The 21,606-nt window shown below is 48.2% G+C and overlaps 6 protein-coding genes across 6 annotated transcripts; 3 read left to right on the plus strand and 3 right to left on the minus strand.

The window, feature by feature from the left end:
- Positions 1–1,095: 1,095 nt before the first annotated feature.
- Positions 1,096–1,760, minus strand: C8R40DRAFT_1057988 (uncharacterized protein; the record flags this gene model as incomplete). Its single annotated transcript, XM_046225180.1, has 2 exons — positions 1,096–1,499; positions 1,583–1,760. 2 exons carry the CDS (start codon positions 1,758–1,760, stop codon positions 1,096–1,098), a joined length of 582 nt encoding a protein of 193 aa, XP_046081038.1.
- Positions 1,761–2,101: 341 nt separating this feature from the next.
- Positions 2,102–4,666, plus strand: C8R40DRAFT_668703 (uncharacterized protein). Its single transcript, XM_046235825.1, has 13 exons — positions 2,102–2,401; positions 2,463–2,518; positions 2,572–2,617; positions 2,673–2,772; positions 2,825–2,918; positions 2,979–2,995; positions 3,049–3,200; positions 3,270–3,340; positions 3,403–3,433; positions 3,483–3,542; positions 3,607–3,712; positions 3,768–3,826; positions 3,884–4,666. Exons 1-13 carry the CDS (start codon positions 2,348–2,350, stop codon positions 4,361–4,363), a joined length of 1,326 nt encoding a protein of 441 aa, XP_046081039.1. The 5' UTR covers positions 2,102–2,347; the 3' UTR covers positions 4,364–4,666.
- A 198-nt stretch (positions 4,667–4,864) lies between these two features.
- On the plus strand, positions 4,865–6,249 carry C8R40DRAFT_1128136 (RlpA-like double-psi beta-barrel-protein domain-containing protein-containing protein). The gene is made up of 7 exons (XM_046229083.1): positions 4,865–5,074; positions 5,132–5,164; positions 5,217–5,280; positions 5,338–5,361; positions 5,417–5,451; positions 5,502–6,156; positions 6,222–6,249. Exons 1-6 carry the CDS (start codon positions 4,969–4,971, stop codon positions 5,927–5,929), a joined length of 690 nt encoding a protein of 229 aa, XP_046081040.1. The 5' UTR covers positions 4,865–4,968; the 3' UTR covers positions 5,930–6,156; positions 6,222–6,249.
- A 37-nt stretch (positions 6,250–6,286) lies between these two features.
- On the plus strand, positions 6,287–7,069 carry C8R40DRAFT_1128138 (uncharacterized protein; the record flags this gene model as incomplete). The annotated part of the gene is made up of 1 exon (XM_046229084.1): positions 6,287–7,069. A coding segment is annotated over one exon (783 nt), but the record flags the coding sequence as incomplete, so codon positions are not given.
- Positions 7,070–11,414: 4,345 nt separating this feature from the next.
- Positions 11,415–13,302, minus strand: C8R40DRAFT_668837 (uncharacterized protein). The gene is made up of 2 exons (XM_046235826.1): positions 12,681–13,302; positions 11,415–12,624 (listed from the first exon to the last, which is right to left on the minus strand). Exons 1-2 carry the CDS (start codon positions 12,867–12,869, stop codon positions 11,446–11,448), a joined length of 1,368 nt encoding a protein of 455 aa, XP_046081042.1. The 5' UTR covers positions 12,870–13,302; the 3' UTR covers positions 11,415–11,445.
- A 745-nt stretch (positions 13,303–14,047) lies between these two features.
- On the minus strand, positions 14,048–14,769 carry C8R40DRAFT_1073595 (uncharacterized protein; the record flags this gene model as incomplete). The annotated part of the gene is made up of 5 exons (XM_046226604.1): positions 14,048–14,153; positions 14,252–14,283; positions 14,345–14,374; positions 14,450–14,559; positions 14,655–14,769. 5 exons carry the CDS (start codon positions 14,767–14,769, stop codon positions 14,048–14,050), a joined length of 393 nt encoding a protein of 130 aa, XP_046081043.1.
- Positions 14,770–21,606: the final 6,837 nt, after the last annotated feature.

Below are 21,606 nucleotides of genomic sequence, written 5' to 3' on the forward strand. Positions count from 1 at the left end.
CCGCATTCTTCACGAAAAACCTGCGACATTTGGCAAGAGCCTATCTGAGCCTATAGACCAATTACTTAGTAAAGACTTACGGATCTTGACTCAAATATAACTATACCTAAGTTTTTGTATCTGCTGCATTAACGGAACTTCCAGTACGGGACAGAGTACCAGGTTCCCAGCACAGATGCAGAAGTGTGACTTTTCCAGCGAGTACTGCGGCCTTCACTGGTTGTAAGTCCTTGGTCCTGATTCGATCGCAACTCAGTACGGAATGCATCCAGGAAGTTTTGGAATCTCTCAAATTTTAGTATGTCCTGTCGCTACCCTAACGCTCAGAATGGATGTTCGCTATCCTATCATGAATGAAATGTGATGTGGCCATTAGAATTTAGATCCCCACTACTGACAGTGATAATTGGACGTTCAAGCTATCAAGCATCTGGAACCAAAGCAAAAAACATATGTACCCGGAACAAATGTTATCCAATACGGCATTCTAAGTGTCATTCAGCTTCTAAGGCTGAGCCTTAGCTTCAACCTGTACAATAACAGCCCAAACACGCTAGATATGGGGTAAGTTAAGTATAGCGCAACTCCAAGGTCAGTAGAATTCAGTGATAGCTGGGACGTTCGAGCTGTCAAGCATCGCACCGCGGTCAAAGCAGAGAACAATGTTCACTGCGGCATCCCAAGTCTTTTCGGCTTCTAGGTCATCAGTTCAAGCCTTCAACGTTCACCGTCCAGCTAAACTGGAGCGTAAGCAACGCTAGATATGGGATAAGCTAAGTATATCACAATTTCATAGCAATCAACGATTTTATACATACAAAAGATACTTATCGTGTAGGCTTTCATAACATAAAATGAAAAGATTGCTGCAGCGATGAAGTGAAATATAAGATCGTAACAGTTCAAGTTGTGTCAAAAAAGACGAAGGAGCCGAGTCGATGATTAGGCTTTGGGATTAGACAGCAAACATCGAATGACGGGGGTAGTACTACAGCGCAAATGAAAAAGTCAGAGCTGTTTCAGATCGGATGTAGATTTGACTCACAAAGAGAATAGAATCGAAGGAACAGCATATCCTCGTAGACGTTCGTAACTCTATCCACCGATAGTTGACCCACTGATGGTCATTTTCGCTATCTGTCCATCGGCGTCCTCTATTTCCACTTGGACATCTTGATGCGGATCTACTGTGTCCGAATCACCCACATCCTCGGCCCCATTCTCCTCCGCTACCGCGACAGCCTCCAAGTTCATCACCTCAACTAACCACTTCGCACCTTCCTGCCATCCGGCGAGCTCCGCTTCCGCAAGCGGCGAATGCCCTGCAGAATTTTTTATATCTATCAGATCCACACCGGGGCCTGAAGGGAAGAGCACAAGCTCTTTTGCGATGGATAGATGGGAATTTAGCGCTGCCCAATGAAGTGGTGTCGAACCAGCGTCATTTGGTGTTGATAAAAGTGATGGAGGTATGAGAGGTAGTAGGTATTTGAGGAGATCTATGGGTTACCTTATTGTATTCAGTTCCCATGATCGATGGAAAGAAAGAAAAAAAAGATCAACTAAAGATCCAGCCGCTCACCGGTATGGCCATTCCCACTAATCATATGTAGGATAGTGTTCCCATTATCATCGCGAATTTGAGCCAGAGACTCTGCGCCAAATTTTTCAACGTAGCCTTGGACATCTTCGAGCTCTCCGTATCTGCATGAGAGCAATATCTCGTCCTTCTCTTCACTTAAAATTAAAGGCGCAGGCATGAAGATCGTAGATGTCAAAGCTGAATTTTCATGATTTGTCGAATCTTTCTTTACCACGTGCAATTTCCCGCCGGTTTATTCGCGATGTCACTTCCCTCAGGCCTCATTCGCGATCCACCTCTAAAGGCTACATACAGGCCTATTTAGTGTCAAAAATACTCTAGAAAGATTCTAGTCAAAACCAGTATACCAACCATTCCCTAGGACCTACCGAATCATCAGTCTTAAAATAATTTGTTTTATTGAAACAAGCTGTGTTCATCAGAGAAAGCGCATGGCACCGTGACCGAACCAAATTCAAATTTCCGCTTCAAGGAGCTTCAGACGTCGGACTTCGGTATGTGTTGCTAAACAATCAAACACTAACACCGCTCTCGGGGGAGCGTTCATGTGGCAAAATGGATCCTATCATATAATTGATACATAAAAGTTTTCAAGTTCCACCAATACCACGAACATCAACTTCCCCTGCTGACACTTTCGCTCTGGCGTGCGATTTGACGGTCTGATAGATACTTTAATTCCAACTATCTATCTCGCCGGTTCGAGACTTGACCCCCTTCCTTTTGCTTCGTCGCCGTTAAGTCATGTCCCACACGTCTCCCTCGAGTTATCTCATATGGGCAATCCTTTCTTGCATGGTACGCCTTCGATTTGCCCTACTGCTGTTACTTTCGGTAGTAGTAATCCGATCCTTAACAGCTCGGTATTTTCCTCGTATACCACCTCTACGCGTTCGATAAATTCAAATGTCTCAAGTGTGTTTAGACTTGTTCTCGATCCACCTTCAGTCCTTGACTCCTCATCGTAGGTGGAACAACGGCCCTTATTCTGGGGCTTTCAAAAGAATTATGACCGTAAATCTCTTCGCTCAATGAAGAATTGCCTGCTCTGATCTGGCCTGCTTTCAAGTACTCGTATCTACTGAGCATACCGTTAATTATAACGTACTCAGTGGGATTTGCGATCATAAAATACAAGGAAGGATATGTTTACTTGGAGCTGGAAGGAGGTGAGTTTCTATGTCCATCAACATAATATGATATCTCACTCCGTTCTGATAGTGGTACCAACACCGTATCAGCTATGGGCACCTCTATCGAAATCTGCTATCTTCCCTTTGACCCTCTGCTTCACAATGGCGTGGGCTCTCGAAATGTACGTGGCGGTACCAGCTGCCCATCTCACAGAGCTCTAATCCGGTGTATTTTTTCCTAGGGTCACTCATTTGGAAGGCACGTCGAATCGAATGTGGAGAGATCCGAAAGATTCTGATCCCGAATCACAGAATTATGCTTCTGGCTTTTCCTCGTCAATGCGCAAGGTGGCCAACAAGACTGGTTCCACAGTTATTATTTTCGAACGTGGATAGTGGGCTCTTGCGTCGCTGTCCTATACATGCCTCTGGTTACAATCTTCACCCGCAGTAACCCGCTGACAGTAAGCAGAAGATGTCCTTCGAATATAAAAAGACCTTATGGCTCAAGTATATGACGTTTGATGTCCCAGAACGAAGCATTCACTTTCCTCGCCGGTAGCCTGGGAAGTCTGTCCCTCACAATATGGTTCATGCCTATATTGTATGTCGTCTTTGACCCCCACTGTAGCTCCTGATTATTCACGAATTTCAATGATTGCATAGGTGGACCTTCCCGTCATTCTTGCATAAGCTGGTTGGCTGCTCCCTTCATATCTGTATACACATTGCTTATTTCTGCATAGAAATCGGAAGGAGCTGATAATGCCACCGTCATAAGACTCACCAAATTTCACGAGCTAAATGTACGCTTCCATCTATCATCTGCCTTTGCCGTCGATCGAAGCTGAAGCCTTTTGAATTGTCTAGACCGTCCGGGTCTTGTGTCGATACTTATTTACTGTTCCGCTGCTAGTTCTAGGGGTTGATGGTGCTCGACCACATCAACACATTAATGAAAACCCATTCTGGACGGGTAATGCATTTTAATCCCATTTCCGTAAAACGTCAACCAATCATCCCACTTCTAGATTTCCTTACTTTCATTGCAGCTGTAGGTTGCATGATATCCTCCGGAATCACCCTCATCGTGAGTGAATGAGAAATCTTGTTTTTAGAGTGATCACCTGATGATATGATCACTCAGATTTTCTTCCCTCGTTCTGTGGAAAGCGAGATCGCTGCGCGCGATGCATCCAGAGAAAGAAAGCGACTCAGGTCTCAAGGAAGTGCGATAGAAATTCGTGGAACAGATTTCGGGACATCAATGTCGATATCGGAGCCTCCAGCATCATATTCTCGCTTCCATGATTCTTTGGCTGTTAAAACGAACTACTCATTGCACGACTTTTCTCCAGAGAGCCACGAGGTCTCTTTCAACTCAGAGGATAAAATAGCTGCGATGGAAAGGGAGGAATATCCTCTCAGTGAACTGCCCCATTCCTCAACGATCCGCCCGAACCGTAAACGCGGAGACGACGTGGAATTGGGTGGAATTGGCTCTCTTACAGAAGCTAATCTTTCCAGACATAATGTTTATTCATCTGTGAATCTCATGGTTCATTCGTATACATCACCTATTAGTGCGTCTGATTCTCCTTTTTCCGTGCTCGTTCCCAAGGCCTAATCGACGACTGCTTGTCCTAGACATGATATACGCAGGCAACAACCGTTCGGAAGCGTCACGTCTGACCTTCACACGTCGTTAATTCGTATATTCAACTCATCGGAGGATCCGTACCCTATTTGTGCTGTGGTTGTCTTTAATATATATCTATGGCTGACTCTGTTGTAGCAAGTTTCGTGAAAGGGCAGATGTTTTATCTAGCAGTGCGAGGAAGTGCAGACGGCGCTGTGAGCTTCAATCTAGTCATCTCCTTTCATCATTGCCATTGTAGTGTCATGCAATTACCCCACGATTTTCATGCCGCTGTTCTGACACCGGAGTTTCCAAACACGAACCAGAAAATGCTTTACTCAAAGGAGAATGGTCTTACTATTAGTTTCATCTTTACATTTCGAGGCTCGGTCTCCAGTTTCCGTGTATGACATTGAAAAACGTGTCACCACGCCCAGCCGCCGAAGGTGTATAAAACGAGTGTTACCAGCTTGTAAATACCTTAAGTTGGCTGGCCTCTGACCTCCTTCATAGTGTACGCAGGTCGTACTTCGCAGAAGATCCTTCAAGTGTCCCTAAGCTCGATTAATCTATCTGCTTCTGTTCTCTTAAAGATGCTCTCTTCGTTGACTCTTTCCGTAACGCTCTGCTTGTTCGCTCTTGTGTCTGCCCGTCCCGTTATTCCTCGTGCCACTGACTTTACCGGTGGTACTGGCCAAGGTCTGTCTAATTGGTTATCAGAACTTCAATGAACAAGTTGCTAAATTTCGAGCTTAGGAACTTACTACGATACTGGCCTGACCTCCTGTGGTACAACATACTTTCACATTGAATAGCCCGCCGATATAACTGTCGTTCACAGGGAAAACATACACGGACTCTGACCTTATCGTTGCTCTATCGCATTTTTTCTATGATACTTACCCGTAAGTCGCGAGTTCATTCATAGAGGCTCTTGCTCATCCCTCTTTTGTATGTTCTAGTGGAGCAACAGCTAATCCAAACAAGTAGGTTCGGTATTAACATCCTTTATGAACGGTGTATTAATAGCTGTGGCAAAAGCAACCCGGTTTGCGGGAAAAAGCTCACCGCTCATTGTATGTCACTTCTATGGGTTCCCTAATTCAAACTACTTACCATTGCGCAGATCAAGGGAAGTCCGTAACCGTAACCGTTGCGGATAGATGCACCGGTTGTGCGATGTATGATCTGGATTTCACGCCTACCGGATTTGAAGCACTATCAGATTTATCGGTGGGACGTATCTCTGGTGTTACATGGACGTTCGACGATTCCGCATCTGAACCAGCAGTTTCTGGAAATGGTACGACCCCGGACCCCGACTCCGATAGTTCTTCTGGCACCAGCACCAATTCGACGTCGACGACGGGGAATCCCGATTCGTCCTCTGGGGATACTGCAGATAGTACTGATCTAGATTCATCTTCGGCAGTTAATATAACGACTCAACCGGGCACTACGGTCAACACTACTACCACCTCATCCGATATTGGATCAGCCCCTCCTAGCACTAAGCGCAGGATATGGGCAAGAGAAACAAGTTTGGTATTCTAAACACCCTACACTGAGATAGAATACGTTGGTATAAGGTAGAAGAAGTAGAAGAAGATACCTAGATTGAGAAACAACTTATCCATGTATGCAAAAGAAATGCAGTTCTACGTAAGTATATTGACGCAACAGTGAAAGTATCCAAAGCCTTCGAGAGGCTGATCCAAAATTATAATTACAAGATGTTGAAAGTCCTTGTCGTACGCATTCTACCGCAAGAAAAGGTGACCGTAAGTTATTAATAAACGTTACTGACCGGCCGTTATGACAAATGGTTCGTTACTCATCCATTCAGTCCTTGAACCATGCCGTGTAATAAATCTCCTTCTTCCCATATACTCTCTCCTGAACGATACCAGGGCGGAGTTGGACAAGATAATCTCAAATTCTCTACGGGAGGAAATAACTAATATTGTTTCTACGGAACTCAATCGCTTAGAACCGAACCTCGTCACACGCCTAACCTCTCTCCTGCCCATCGACACTATCAACACCCTTCTATCCTCCATGGAGGACATGCTCAATGCCTCTACCCCTGTCACTCCCCCTCATGGGCCTTCACCTCTGCACCTACCTTCTCGCCCCAACAATCACCTGTTCACGCTTTCCAAAACTGCCCCTCACTCATCACGAATCCCTTCCTCTTCCCCTCTACCTTCCTCACCCTCCCTGCTGGCCCGTTTGCGGAATGGACCCTCAACGACGCAACCAGGACCCCTGATCCCTGCCGACAACTCCCCATCGACCAACGTCGGTGCCCCCCAAACGACCATTGGTTCTTCAATCAAGGCGGGTAAACGACGTGCCGACGATGTAGATGCCAACAATAGGGATCCTAAGCGTCATCGCTATGATGCTCGCTCTGCTCACACTGTCACCATTGACCTTCCACCCAACTGGGAGCCTCTCCCCACCACTATTGACTACATTTTCGAAATGTACAATACCTGGTCTACCGACTTCGATGCCGCGGCGCGGGTGCTGCTCCCACGGGTCGGTTATATAACTCGTCTAGGTCCCTATCGACTCCGCCTCACTTTCTCTAAGGAAGGCATCGAGGAGTTCCTCGCCGCTTGGAATACCCACCACACCTCCGTACCTGGCTTAACCAATGTCATTGCTCACAGGGACAGCACTCATTGACGGCGGTGCGGGGGCGTGGAACGGACTGGCGATACTTCTTCCAACCTATTCCTCTCCCCCTCTCCTTCTGATTATGTGCTCCTGGCTATGACATCGAACATTACTGTACCCTACTCTTATGTAACACCATCTGTACTGCCCTCCTCTTCCTCCTCTGTACTACCATCCATGCCTCATTCACTCTCCTCTCCCATTTCTTGCTTTTCTCCCTCTGCTCCCCTTTCTACCTTAACTATGTCTTCCTCTGTCCAACAAATTCGAAAAATGCGCGTTCTATGTTGGAATATAAATGGCCGTTACCTTCTTAACTACCTCTGCTCTGAGTTCCTTGACCTCATGAATAAATTTGATATTATCCTCCTTCAGGAGACACGACTACAACACCACTCGACAATTCGCTGTCCCTGTGGATTTACTGCTTACACACGTAATCGCCGGACCCTACACACTGACATCGAGAATCCATGGGGTGGGGTAGCTACGCTAGTCCGTGACGGCCTCCAATGTCGCGTTAGGCTTGACCTCTGTGGCCCAGATATCCTGGCAGTGGAAATCAATGCAGTGGTCTTCTTCAATGTATACATTCTCCCTGAATCTTCTCGTACTGACTGGACAGAATGGGCTGAGCTCCATCCCTGGGACTCTTTGGCTCAATGCATTCGCCTCGCAGTTGCCCTGGATATCCCATTTGTTGTTGCTGGTGATTTCAACGCCCGAACAGGCCATGTCCTCCCCTACCCCACCCACCCCACCCGATTCTCGCCTGACTCTGTGGTTTCTACACGCGGTCGTCGTCTATTACAGCTATGTGCAGAACTCGAACTCACTATTCACTCCGACTCCGCTTCACCTGATCCCAACAATGGCTGGACCTCTTTTCAAAAACGCCGCGACAGCCTCGGTCAACTTATCACTCTCCCCTCAGTTATTGACTACCTCTTATCCTCATCCCTCACCTCCTACTTCATCTCTGACTTCACTATAAGTTTGGAGACCAAATGGTCGGACCATGCCTATCTCTACTGGGACTTCATTCTCCCAGGGCCCCAACCACACCAACAAACTGCGGCACCTCGTCGCCGACCACAAATTTTCGCCCCCTGTACCTCTGACATTGACCTCCTCCAGATGCGGATCTTATCGGCCGACCCCCCTACTCTCATAGACCTCCTGCTTCAAGTCTATGGCCACGCTCAACCAAACGTATACACTCAACCTCTGAAAATCTATACTGATGGCTCATGCCTAGCAGCTAACTCCGCCTCTGCACGCGCTGGCTTGGGCGTGTATTATGGTCCCAGCAACCCTCACAACCTCGCGGCACGCGTTGTTGGACCCCAACGAAACAACTGAGCAGAACTTTATGCTATTTTGGCTGCTATTCAGCGCTCAACACCAACTCGCCGCCTGGAACTCTTCTCGGACTCTACTTATACAATTCAGTCTATTGTCTATGGTGCTGGTGACAACTATCAATGCAACTGGGACTGCCCCAATGGCGATCTCCTGAAAGCAATTGCATTGTGGATCGCATCCCGCCCTTCCACAATTGTACTCACCCATGTTCGGTCTCATACTGGGAATGCCCACAATGATGCTGCCGATTTGCTTGCCAAACAGGGTGCCTCGCTCCCTCCACCTGCTCCCTTCTCTGACCTTGACTTCATTGCGCTACCCTCCCCACCCACTTTTCACCCCGCTCACCCTACTTTTATCCCAAAAGTTTCCACGCTGCTACCTGATCCCCGATCCCATCCGAAGCTCCCCAACTCTCAACGCATCCTCACTGATGAATTCACTGTTGGGCACCGCCGCCGTTCCTATCGACGGCTACTTGAAGACAAAGCACTGCTAAAACTACGTAACGCCGCCGAGGCAGGCGGCGCTGCCTTCTGGAATCATTACAAGTCACTACGCAAACCTGACCGAACTACTCCAAAGGTCACCATCTCTCAACTCACTGACTGCTTCATTCCTCGCATGAATCCACCCGACACTACATCAACTTCATTTGACCCTCGAATATTAGAACACCTGGATGCATCGGCAAATGAGATCCCCTTCCCATCCCCCCAATCCTCCCATCCCAACTTCAACCTTGCCGTTACTGAACATGATGTCGGTTCTGTCAAGGCCTACCTTAAACGTACCACTCACTCTGATGCCACTGGGGTGGATGCGGCAACTTATTCCCAACTGATGGGGATTCCTAACAATCTCCTTGCCTCTTTATTCTCTCGAGCCTTCCGTTGCAATGAATTTCCGTCCTCTTGGCTAATCGCTATAATCATTGCTGTACCCAAGCCAGGGAAGGACCCTTCAGATGCAAACAACTACCGTGCAATTGCACTCGAGAGCTGTGTCCTGAAATTTGCTTCCCTGCTCATTCACCTCAAACTCAGTCATGCACTGGAACAAGCTCAGGTCATTCCCCCCTCGCAGAATGGTTTCCGATCAGGATATCGTACTAACAATAATGCATTCATTTTGCGCACCCTCATTGAGAAAGCACGTGCTTCTGGGAACACCCTCTTCGCTGCATTTGTGGATATATCTAATGCTTTCCCCTCCACAAATCAGAGCTCTCTATGGATTAAGCTCGCCAGTCTAGGACTCACCGGTCAATACTTTGACTGGCTCCGTTCGCTCTACAAACAGATGACATATGTGATCTCACATGACGGAAGCTTGTCTGCCTATTTCCAGGCAATGTGCGGAGTACTTATGGGGGACCCTTCCTCTCCAACACTCTGGAACATATTCCTATCCACTTTCCATCTCTGGCATGACCCTGATGACCTTGAGCTCCTCGGAGTTGTCATCTCACACCTCGAACATGCCGATGACATGGTTCTCATCACCCGGTCTGCCCTTAGCCTCCAACGCCACCTCACTACCTTCGAACACTATTGCCACAACAACAACCTCACTGTTAGCGCGGGTAAATCCTGGGTTATGCTGTTTGGTTACCTACCTCCCACCCTACCCACCCTGTGGCTAGCTGGCTCGGCCCTACCGTTCAAGGATGCTGTCACTTATGTGGGCATACAGTTTCAATCGTCACACCGCCACCTCTTTGCAGCTCACTACACTACCAAACGCGATGCAGCCGTTACAGCCGCCGGAGGCATCTCTGGTTGCGAGCTCATCATCGGACATCAACGACTCGACCCTTCCATTGCAAAGCAACTTTACTCTGCCCTTGTCGACTGCCACCTCATCAATGGTTGTGAGGTTATTATCGACACGGACAACCTCCTTATTTCCATGTTAGAACAGGTCCAACTTCTTTGCCTTCGTCGCTTACTGGGCCTCTCTCGTCGGTCCATGACAACACCTCTTTTCACCGAGACGGGGATCATGCCTATCCGTGCTCGGCGAGTCATCCTAGCATTGCGCTACCTCATCTACCTCATCAATCTCCCTCGGAATCACTACGCAAGCCTGGCCCTTCATGAAAACCACAACATGCGTGCCTCGGGAATTCCATGTTGGCTGTCCGACCTGGACTGGGTGATACAACATCTACCGGGCTGCTCTCTCTCTCTCCCACCTCTCCCCATCATCTCCGAGGAAAGCATACTCGCGCTCATCAAGTCCATCACAGCCGAAACAAATTCGCGCTTACAAACCGAGATTGACTACAGCAACCGACTTGCTCTCTTACAACACCGCCTTGAACCACAGAAGACAGGACCCAACAAACTCATTACCCGTACCCTCCGCCACTACCTCACGCATGTATACAAATCCCATCACCGTCTCTCACTCACCCGTCTACTATGTGGGGATATGGTGCCCATCACTTTCCACTCTTCCCCAGCTCGTATTCACTCACTCAACCTCGATGAAAACCATTCGAAACGGTGTCGTGCTTGTCTTTCACCGCTGCAACCTGAATCCCCACAACACGTCCTTTTACAGTGCACTGCAATTGCCGCAATCACTACTTTAAGGAACGAATTCCTCGTTGATGTCGCCGTGTTCATCCCCCTACCAACAACTCGGACTTTCACCAATGTTGAATCTCTGTATTACCTCAAGGCTTTTATATTCAATTGGAGTACAGTACGTCGGGTTGCGCGATTTATTCATGAAGTAGTTGTGATATGGAAGGCCTTTACACACCAAGAATTGGATGGGAGCTATGACGAAAAACTATCGATCGGATATACTTTATTACCCTCTCATGTACCTCTATCTATTTCCTCTGCCTCAACGTCCGGGCGTCAGTCTACCTTCTCCTTGTGGGTTGCGCTCGCTGTCGTTCGCTCGTTGAGACCGGCCGTTCCGTTTAGGGGACCACACCATTAACGTGGTGGGGCCGAGTAACAATCTATCTATCTATCTATCTCTCTAGCATGAAAGATAAGAAATTATGAAACATCCGAAACTTGCGGACGCATGAGACGGTGTGCACCGACTATCCGACGAAATTTGAGAAGGAACGTTCCCCGTTTATGCTCTTTCCTCTTTTCTGGCGAAGGTTGCGTATCAGGGGTAACCGGCATATCATCCTCAGCTTCTTCATCAATGATCGTACAGTCCGATTTAGAGCTTCCCCGGCTACGGGCAGAGCGAGGAGATCGAGGTGGAAGAGATGGGGAAAGGAGGAAGTCGTTATCAGAGTTATCGGCTACCGAAGAAAGAGAAGTGACGCTGCTTGATTGGAGTAAGCTGTGAGCACTCTCGACACTCTTACCCTCTGACGACTCAGATTTGATAGACAGGAAAGTGCTAGCTCGTCGGCGCACTTTGCCAGCTAACGAAGATAAGCTTTTCCTTGAATCAACCCTCCGAAGAGTCTCAGAAAAGGTAGAGGCAGCCTCCTCACTCCTAACGCCACTGGATCCACTTGGACTCCGCACTAGTCCAGGCGGGCTAGACGCATGACTGGAAATATTTAATATCGACCTTACGCTAGCAATTGACCTCCTGCGATATTCCTTTGCGGGTACGGGCATCACAACATTGGACCCCATATTAAGCCTACTGAATCGAGGCGTCTCTGCATACGTATTGGTGACAAGCCAATCCCCGGCCACGACGGGGGCTGACCGTGGAGCTGAGGATGTTGAGGACGTAATACTTTCTATATAGGGCGGTCGAAGTGAGAGTTTTGGACTCGTTGAAAAAGGGGAGGGTGTTGAGGGCATATGAAGGGAAGGAGCAGAAGGAGACTTCGTCAGGGAGACGGACGGGACGGACAGGTAGTTTGGTGACGAGTTTCGTTGATGTAACCTTGGCCTGGTGGTGATTGCTAGAAGAGGGAGATGATCAATATCTGCCGGGTATATTGAGGATGAGGATGTTGATGGAAGTTCAGGACTCGACGAAATCCTGTTTGGCTTGCACCTCCTTTGAACATCCTCATCCGGTATCACTAGACCCTCGCTGGAAAGCGCGGGCCCCGCAAGCGGTGAAGATCGCAATGGACGATGGACGCTGTGACGGCGTATGGGAGACGGCATAGGAGAGGATGGATTTTCGTTCGAGTGCATGACAGTTATCATGCTTACGGGCCTACGATGAGCGTTGGTTGTTTTGTACGACGACTAAAGCACAGCCAAAGATCAGACAGGAAGCTATTTGAAGTATACAGGCAACTCACTTGATGAAAGTCGTGGTCACCAAGGAAAAACACTCTTTCTCGAATAGGTCTGTCTATCATCTTTATCTTCTGACAGTTTGCAGGGTTATTAGAGAAATGTCCTCTGTCAAAAGAAACGTCGGTTAATGAGGTATTTGAGGCGTATATCTTTAGGGTAAAAAGGAAAAAGAGTGATACATACTCGTCCATTTATTGCCGACCGAGCACTTCCCATGAGGCAGATATGTGTCCGTTTTATCAAAGTTTGTATGACCCGAGATTTGGCAACCCGATCGAATTTCGGTGGGTCGAACTTCGCAGTTATGTGAAGGCCCCTCAGTCCTTTGAATGCGGGAAATAAACGGGATAGAAGAGCTGAAACGATGACGCGGCGTAGGGTAAAGCAGATTGAGAAAATTCCTCTCATCGGAGCGATGAAGTCTTTGAACATACATAATGCATAAAGCCTCCTGCAGCACCGGATCAGCAATATTTATCGATATCGGCCAATAAACCCCGTCCCATTTTTATCGATTATGATATGCTTTTTAGCGACAGAGTGATTTCATGATTCTTCTATAATTATGTATTGATCATTCCTTTATGGTTCAAGGGAGTTCGAGAGTGGTTTAGTCCCATGATAGCCCATAAAATTATGAAGAGCTGAAGACTTGTGCCTGAGAACGCGCCAAGTGCAGTAAGCGATGTTGAATCTCTTTTATCGAATTTAAGTACCTGATTCTTGTCTGACTCCAGTCTGACTCTAATCTTCAGGCTCCAGGCTCATCGGGAGACAACAGAAGACAACAATTCAGCGGCGAACAGGATTGGAATAAATTGGGGTCGCGCCTAGGCCTGCTTAACAGCATAAAATAGCATAAAATGTTTCTGTCGTGCACGTTATTGTGGCGCGAACGCTGAACTTATCGGTTCAGACCTGGTTCAAACTGGAATGAGTGTGGAGATAGCTTCATCCGCGTCCTGAAGGAAGGCCTCCAAGAATGATGAATGTCGGATCCGAGTTTGTTCAGTGTCCAGTAGAGGAATCGATGTTTACGAATTGTGGCTTGCACAACGATAAACGGGCAGGTCAAAGAACATCCTGCACTGTCATCACTTGTTGACCTGGAAGAATCAATTTGGAACTATCCGTACAACCGAAGGGTTCCCCTGAATCTTCCCTCGACACCACTTTCCGAAAAGAAATCGAGAAGGTATCCACGAGGATAAGAAGGATAAGGAATGGGTAATTGGGAAGCTGGTTACCAAAGGTGGCTTGATAAGCAGGGCGCAGCGATTACTGGATAATGTATTGACCTTAGCTTTCAACTCACATAGATGGTCAGGCATGCGTAGAGGCATGCATGCGATAGATAACGCCGCAGACTCTATTCAACCGGAGTGGCCTTTACCCAGTCGAGGGTGGGCCGCATGAAGCATGCCGCACAGTGTGGTCTCCCCACTGCTTCATCCAAAATCGCTAGCATGTCTTTCCTGCAGTCCCATATGGCGGAGTACATATGTATACGTGGATGACAGCAACGAAGACTCGGTGGTTCTCACGAGTCAAAGCGTCGCGTACGAACACTTACCCCTTCAAGTTACACCTCATTTTTTCAACCAACTATATCAAATAATCATCATTATCATACATTGATGCCGGAGCCGCACACACGGAAACACACGGCTGTTCTTGACGAAGACGCGTTATTAAGCTATAGAAATTTTGAATAAAGAAGCATAGATTATTGGTGCATATTGATCTAGAAAATCTTTTCGGAATCTTGTACACTTGCCCTGGGTAACTTGGGAGACCTGATCGGTTCATTCCCGCTATTTAGCGAGTCTTTCCAATTTGGATCGTAGGTATAACCCTCCATTTGGGCCTTGCTAATTTCCTCTGCATGGACACAGGAAGATAGCAGAATTGAGGAAGTCATAATCAGCATCGAGTATAAGATGATCATTCATGGATACCAAGATACGTCTGAATACCTCCCGCGCCAAACATCAAGTCCAACATTGGCAGTATATCCTTTCCAAAACTATGGTCGAATTCCTCAAACATCTCCTTGATGTACTTCTTACCCACGCCTTTGTTCAGGGCCATTGCGGCTTCGATATTCGATATCCTGCCAGACGTTATCCAGTTTGTACACAACTGCGCCTACGACCTTGAATTTATTTTGGCAGCTTTTAGCACTGGGAACGTATTCAATTTGCTTGAAAACGATATGTGAACGGGACCGTGAGGGATCGCGATGAAGCCGAGCGCATGAACAAGGCAGACTATGTTTGCTGGGACGGGAGCAACCCTCCATGTATACCAATCACTTGCGAGGTGGGCTTTGTGCGGAGCTTGGTTCTCGATTCTTTTCAACTCGGTTGCGTGTTCTCTGTAAGAGATGTGACCCATGAGAAAGAATGAACGGGCACGGAGTTCTGAAGCCACTAACTTGTAAGCTTTTCTGATTAACCCCCGAGGCTTGGGTCAAATATGTTGTAGATCTCGAAAACGGAGAACTATGATAAGGGAGGTGAATTGGTGATGAGCATACGAAACGCACCAGTAGAAGATATGCCGACAGTGACTACATTGAGACAACTTGACTTTGTTAGACTCCCTCTGCCCGGCGTACGCACAGTCCACATTTTGCTTCCGCTCGATTACATACACACTACTATACAGTTTATCAGCCACCTGCGAACGGCGGACAAAGGCTCCCTCAGTTGTTTCTACATCCAACTGAGGTGAGCCCCATCCTACCCACATACATATAGTATACTTACAACACATATAGTATTTACAACCTGACAGGTACCTAATATAGTTGTTTCTACATCCAACTGAGTATTTACAACCTGACAGATTATGAGACTCGCTATCTAGAAGAGCAACAAAAATAAACTTACATCCATACAGAGCCCCTGAACCACGATGTCATCGTCATCGAACATGCCGAATGTCCAACGATTCCCCACGGGTTTAGCACTCGAGGGGGAGGATAACTGGTGGCCGTACAAGAGAGAAGTTAGTCTCTGACAAGATCGTGCCTACAAGTCAATAGCTATAGAGGTTCTGAGGCCGGATCTGGCCCAGGAATGGCCCGGGATAATTCCGAGGTCCGGAACTGAGTATTGGCCTGTAGTACACACTGGAAGTGGGACGTCGGTGAAGCTATTAGCAACACCCTTCACACACTGTTGGTGTCCCCGGGAATTATGGCAAGAGTGCAAGATTGGGATGAGCAGCCTAAATGGGGTTCCTGATGATCTGGGAGTCCGGAAGCAAAGGGTAAAGAAGATATTAAAGACTGGGATAAGATGGTACACTTGATTTCAAGCTTGACTACAATGTACAAAGTATTCTAGCTTATATACATCCCAAATACAGTAGTCATAAGACCTCGATGAAAGCTCGGAATAATAAATAAGTCACAAGGTAATTATTCCGAAGTCCGGCCGCTCCGGGCCGGGCCGGGAAGCGTATAGGGTGAATTGCATGCATATGACAGTCTCGCAGTTGAATCAAAAGGGCTACAAGGGTACCTACATGGGACCATACCCAAGCCCAGCGACACAAAGCCCGCAGTAACTGTAACCTCCCCAGAGGGAACAACCACCACAACTACACCAACCAGGCTAGGCGTAGACTACACCGAAACCGCATCCGTAATCTGGGAGGAGCTGGTCAAACAATTCAAACAAAAATCGGAAGAACTCCTACTATTCCACGACAGCAACCTCCGAGCTCACCGATATGCATACCCTGAAGAGACAATGGAGGAGCACAAAAGAACCATGCGAAACCTACTCAGGAAGGCCACAAATGCTGGCGCAGTGACAACAGATGGACAATTCCGCGTAATTGTCCTCGCATCACTTCCTAAGGACTGGGATGCCGACATTAGGCACCTCCCTGGAAAAACAAGCAGCGAGGCCTTTATCCATCTCCAAGGTATCTGGCTACAGAAAGAGAAGAGGCGAACGGAAGAGGAGCGAGAGGAGAAGAAAGTGAAGGCATTACTGGCGACGCACATAGCAAGTGCACAGGCCCCAGACAAGAGCAGGCCGATCTGCGCAAACCCCAACTGCAGGAAGGTCGGCCACACCACCCAAAAGTGCTGGGCAAAGGGAGGGGGTGCAGAGGGTAAAGGACCTAACGGCTGGAGGTTCAATAAGAACAACGAACCGAATAGGTACCAGAACCCCGGAAACGCGGTAGCAGCCACAGCTAGCACGACAAACACAACCGCGACGCCCCTGGAGACATATGTCCTGTCAGCCGACACTACCAGAGACAGTGCAAGTACGTTGCCATCCAGTACTCCCCGCCAAAGATCGACCCCAACTGACAGATCCCTCGGCAGCAATGATCATACCTTTTTGAGAGGGTGGGAGCATCAGGGGACAAAGAAAGGGAATGGGAGTGAAGACGTACATAAACACTACGTAGTACCAGGCCCACAAGTATGTGCAGCACGCCGAAGCAATACACTCCTCTATGCACCTGTAAAGACCTCATACACCCGAACATTCATCGATTCCGGAGCGACCGAACACTGCTGGGTGAACAGGTCCGACTTTGTGGAATACAGCCAAGTACAAGGGCAAAGCGGGAACAGCGCGCTAGCCGGGGACGCCGGAAGATTCAAGATATATGGCGTAGGAACCGTCGAGTTCCTGACCAGAGTTGGAGAGGTAGCACGGCGAATCCGACTCCTGAATGTAAAGCACACACCTGAGTTTGGACATAACCTAATTTCCTTGTCATCCCTTGACCAACGAGCCTTCAAAGGGGAGTGGGGCAATGGAGTACTGAGTGTCAAGAACCCTGAGGGACTGGTAGTGATGATGGGGAGAGGGGAGACCAAAATGTATGAAGTGGAGATCCTAGGCAAGACGCTAGCTAATTCAGCAAGGTCCCACGAGAAACCAGCCGACATACATACCTGGCACCGACGCCTGGGGCATGTAGCCATACCAAGGATCCTGCGAATGGAGAGTCAGGGCTTGGTGGACGGTCTACAAATCAAGTCAAAAAGGTCAGCCGGAATGTGCATCGACTGCCTGTATGGGAAGGCGACGCGTAGACCATTTGACGAGAAGCTCACCCACGAAACGGAGGTCCTTGAGAGAGTCCACATCGATCTCTGGGGACCAGCCACCACCCAGAGCATCGGGGGTGCAAGGTACATGATGCTTTTCTCCGACGGGGTGTCATCGGTGCGAGTCCCTGCATTTCTCAAGGACAAATGGAAGGAGACGTCAGTGAAGGAATTTCATAAGTACCGAACGATGGCCAAGAACCAAACCGGGAAGAGGATTAGGATAATACGGGTTGATGGTGGAGGCGAATTCGACAATGACCTGATGGAAGCCTATTGTGCCGACTGGGGGATCGTCATCGAGAAGATAACCCCATACTCATCTTCTGCTAACGGGATGGCTGAAAGAGGGAACAGGACTGTTATCGAGGGAGTACGTACCTTCCTCGAAGAATCAGGCCTCCCCCGATCGTTCTGGGCAGAGGCTGTGCCACCTTCACGTATGTGGATAATTTTGTGCCAACAGCACGGTTTCCTGACCGCGTTCCCATCGAGTACTGGTTGAATAAACGCCAGGATGTATCGCATTTACGACCGTTTGGTTGCCGAGCATGGGCCACACTCCCTGAAGTCAGAACCGAGGGGAAACTGGCGCGCCAAGCCGTCGAGTGCCAGCTAATAGGGTACATGGGCCGCAGAGGATACCGGCTGTGGCACCAACCCAGCCGTACCTTCATGGAATCAAGGAATGTTAGATTCGAGGAAGGCAAAGCTCATCGCTCCAGGGAATTCTCACCTGAGACCGATGATAACGAACTGGGAGGAAGCCAACCTGCAGGTGACCTAGAACCAGCTGGACCCACCAATGGACCCACTGATCAACAGCTTGCAGATCAAGAAGGCAACGAACCACGGTTACCCGGACCCACTTCCGACTCTTCTCCACCACTACCTTCTCATAATTCCGATTCCCCCCCAGCACCACTGTGACGGAGTAGCCGCATACGCACCCCTTCGCGCATCACCATTGAAAACCAAGCCCTAGAGGAGCGGGAACAGGATGCACAGGCCAACAGAGAGGAGTGGGCAACCGACTCGCCGCCAGCTGGCCAAACACTCGCTCTGATAGCTGCAAACCCCTGGGCTTTCGCGTCGGCTACTAGCGACACCTGGGTCCCGTTGACACGCCTAAATTTTGGCTAGACGTCTATATTGTGAATTGTGACATTTTCACGTATAGATTTGTATCGAGAGGACTGTAATTGAGACCCAGATTGACAGTCAAAGTCAATACTGAATCAGTCTAATAAGTTGAAGGGACCATATACCCATACTACCACAAGTTGGTCAGTTTACCCATCCCCGATACTACCTACGGATAGCAGTCTACCTGTTTGTCAAGCAGGATTATACCAGACTCGGACTACATCCGAAGGATGACCATTCAAGTATGACATACCAAGGGTATTCTTATTGGACCTTACACTGGCAGGAGTTTGGAAGAACTTACTCAAGTGACCATGAACCGAGGATTGACTCGAAATGACTTTCTAGAACTCAGGAATGATCAAATACTCCTTCTAGAACAAGATCATGCATTAATCTAAAAGACTGCGATTTAGTCTAATAGACCAATCAAGTTGCATGGTTAAGGAAAATGACTAGAAGAACGATCGAAGTACTGCGAGGCTCCGAAGACATATCAAATGAATGTCAAAGAGTCCTGACGTAGAAAATATTGAAGAATGCAATTAAATGAATACTATGTGTAACTCCCTTGATTGAGTATAGGCACAATGGGTGTCTATTGAAAGAGAGAAGCAATTAGTTTAATCCAGATGAATCAGATTGATAGGATTAGAATCGAGGAGAGCTGATTTGCCTCCGGACGAGGTGACAAACGATCGAAGTAAGTGTTGAACAGCAATGACAGTTGAACACCATTCGAGTCATCCTCCAAAAACAATTAAATTAAATGAATATTGAAGTACCTACCTATGTTTGGAGGTATACTAGAATCTTGGAACCAATATGGACCAAATAAGGACATGTAGATTCAAATTAAATGGTATCTGATTGAGTGTAGAAGTTTCCTTGCGGTTCCGAACGTTTATTGTATTAAATTAATTGTACTATGCGACTCTATATTCTGTATGTATAAATAGCGATCCGATGTATCTGGAATACAAGTGATTTTGGGACGACGTTGCAGTGCTAATCCGTAAAAAGGAAAGACACACTCCCGCCAGACTGAAACCTCTTCGCTAGCAGCCATTCGGGCCCGGCACTTGTGAGTATAGGAATGTCGTGTTCTGCTCCTTGTGACTGCGAGAAGTATATCCAGTTGTTGGGTATTCTTCGAACTTAGGATCAGTCGTTGGTCTTAAGGGCAAATCACGCTGTGTGGTTGTGCCAGCACATAGTTCTAGCCCTCTGTAGGGGTCTGTGTGTTTCGGTTTTAATTTACTTTGATTCAAACCCCCAATTCTTGATATACCCAAATCAATACAAACCAAAGCACAAATCGTGCTGAATCTACCTTGATCAAAGGAATATATCGAATCCTTAGAACGATTCAAATTGATTAATCAAAGCTTCGTACTTAGCTCTCAAAGCTTTGCGGAACCTTTGCCAACGCTACCCCTTGCTATTAAATAAATTTGATAGCAGTGAACTCGCATATTGTGTATTAGATTGGTTGGTTGGAGTGCCCATTAGATTCCTTCCTTTCTCTTTCACACAAAAACGAGGCAAGCTCGTTACCGTCCACCTTCAAACAGGCGATGAAAGCTCCGGAAATCTGGCTTCCACCCATGAAGGCAGAGTACGACACCCTCGTTGCAAAAGGCTGCTGGGAACTGGTGCATCTACCACCAGATGCAAACCTCACGGGTGGAAGGTGGACGTACGCCATAAAATGGGGACCGGGCGGGGAGGTGCTCAAATGCAAAGCGCGATGGGTAGCGCAGGGCTACACACAAATCCAAGGCCAGGACTACGACAAGACATATGGAGCTGTTGCCCGTATGGAGTCGGTGCAGATCGTGCTGGCTATTATTGCTACCCTCTGGCTCTCCCTCTTCCAAGTAGATTTCACGGCCGCTTTCCTCAATTCCCCCATCTCACACGACGTGTATATGCGGCAACCAGATGGGTTCATCTGCCCAGGTGACGAAGACAAAGTATGCAAGCTTAGGAAGTCAATCTATGGCACCATGCAAGGTAGCCATGATTGGCAGGAGACCCTCGCTGCCGGATACCGTGATGACGGATATACCACGTCCAGAGCCGACCCCTGCATTCGCTACCGTCGAGATGGCGCCGAATACACCCTGACCAGCACATATGGGGACGACGTGTGCGGAGGAACATCCACGGAGGCTGGGAGGTTGCGAGCAGTGAACGACCTAGCAAAACGGTGGGAGTCTAGTGAAGTTACATCCCACGTCCTACTAGGCATGAACATACAGCAAGACCCGACTACGAAGTCTATCACCATTTCCCAGAAAGCCTATATCCTCCAGATGCTCGAACACTTCCAGCTCCTGCACCATACACCCCTCCCTCCTAACGTCAAACTCTGCGAAGCACCCACCCCGCTCCCCGACGACGATCTGCAGTTCATAACCGGCAAACCATACTGCGAATTCGTGGGCTCCATACTCTGGTGCCAGACGTGCACTCGTGCCGACATCTCCTGCGCAGCCGGACTCCTTGCGAGATATCAGCTCCATCCCGGCAGGTCCCACTGGGAGTGTGTCGAATGGCTCGCGGGTTACCTCCTGTGGTCCTGCGACTACGCTATCACCTACGAGGCACCCGTAGCCAGACAAGAACATACTCCAGGCTTGGGTCTAAGACCGAAGGGCTACTCCGACTCGGACCATGCGGGGTGCATG

Source organism: Lentinula edodes (assembly GCF_021015755.1).
Source record: "Lentinula edodes strain Le(Bin) 0899 ss11 chromosome Unknown C8R40scaffold_49, whole genome shotgun sequence".
Classification (NCBI taxonomy): Eukaryota; Fungi; Basidiomycota; class Agaricomycetes; order Agaricales; family Omphalotaceae; genus Lentinula; species Lentinula edodes.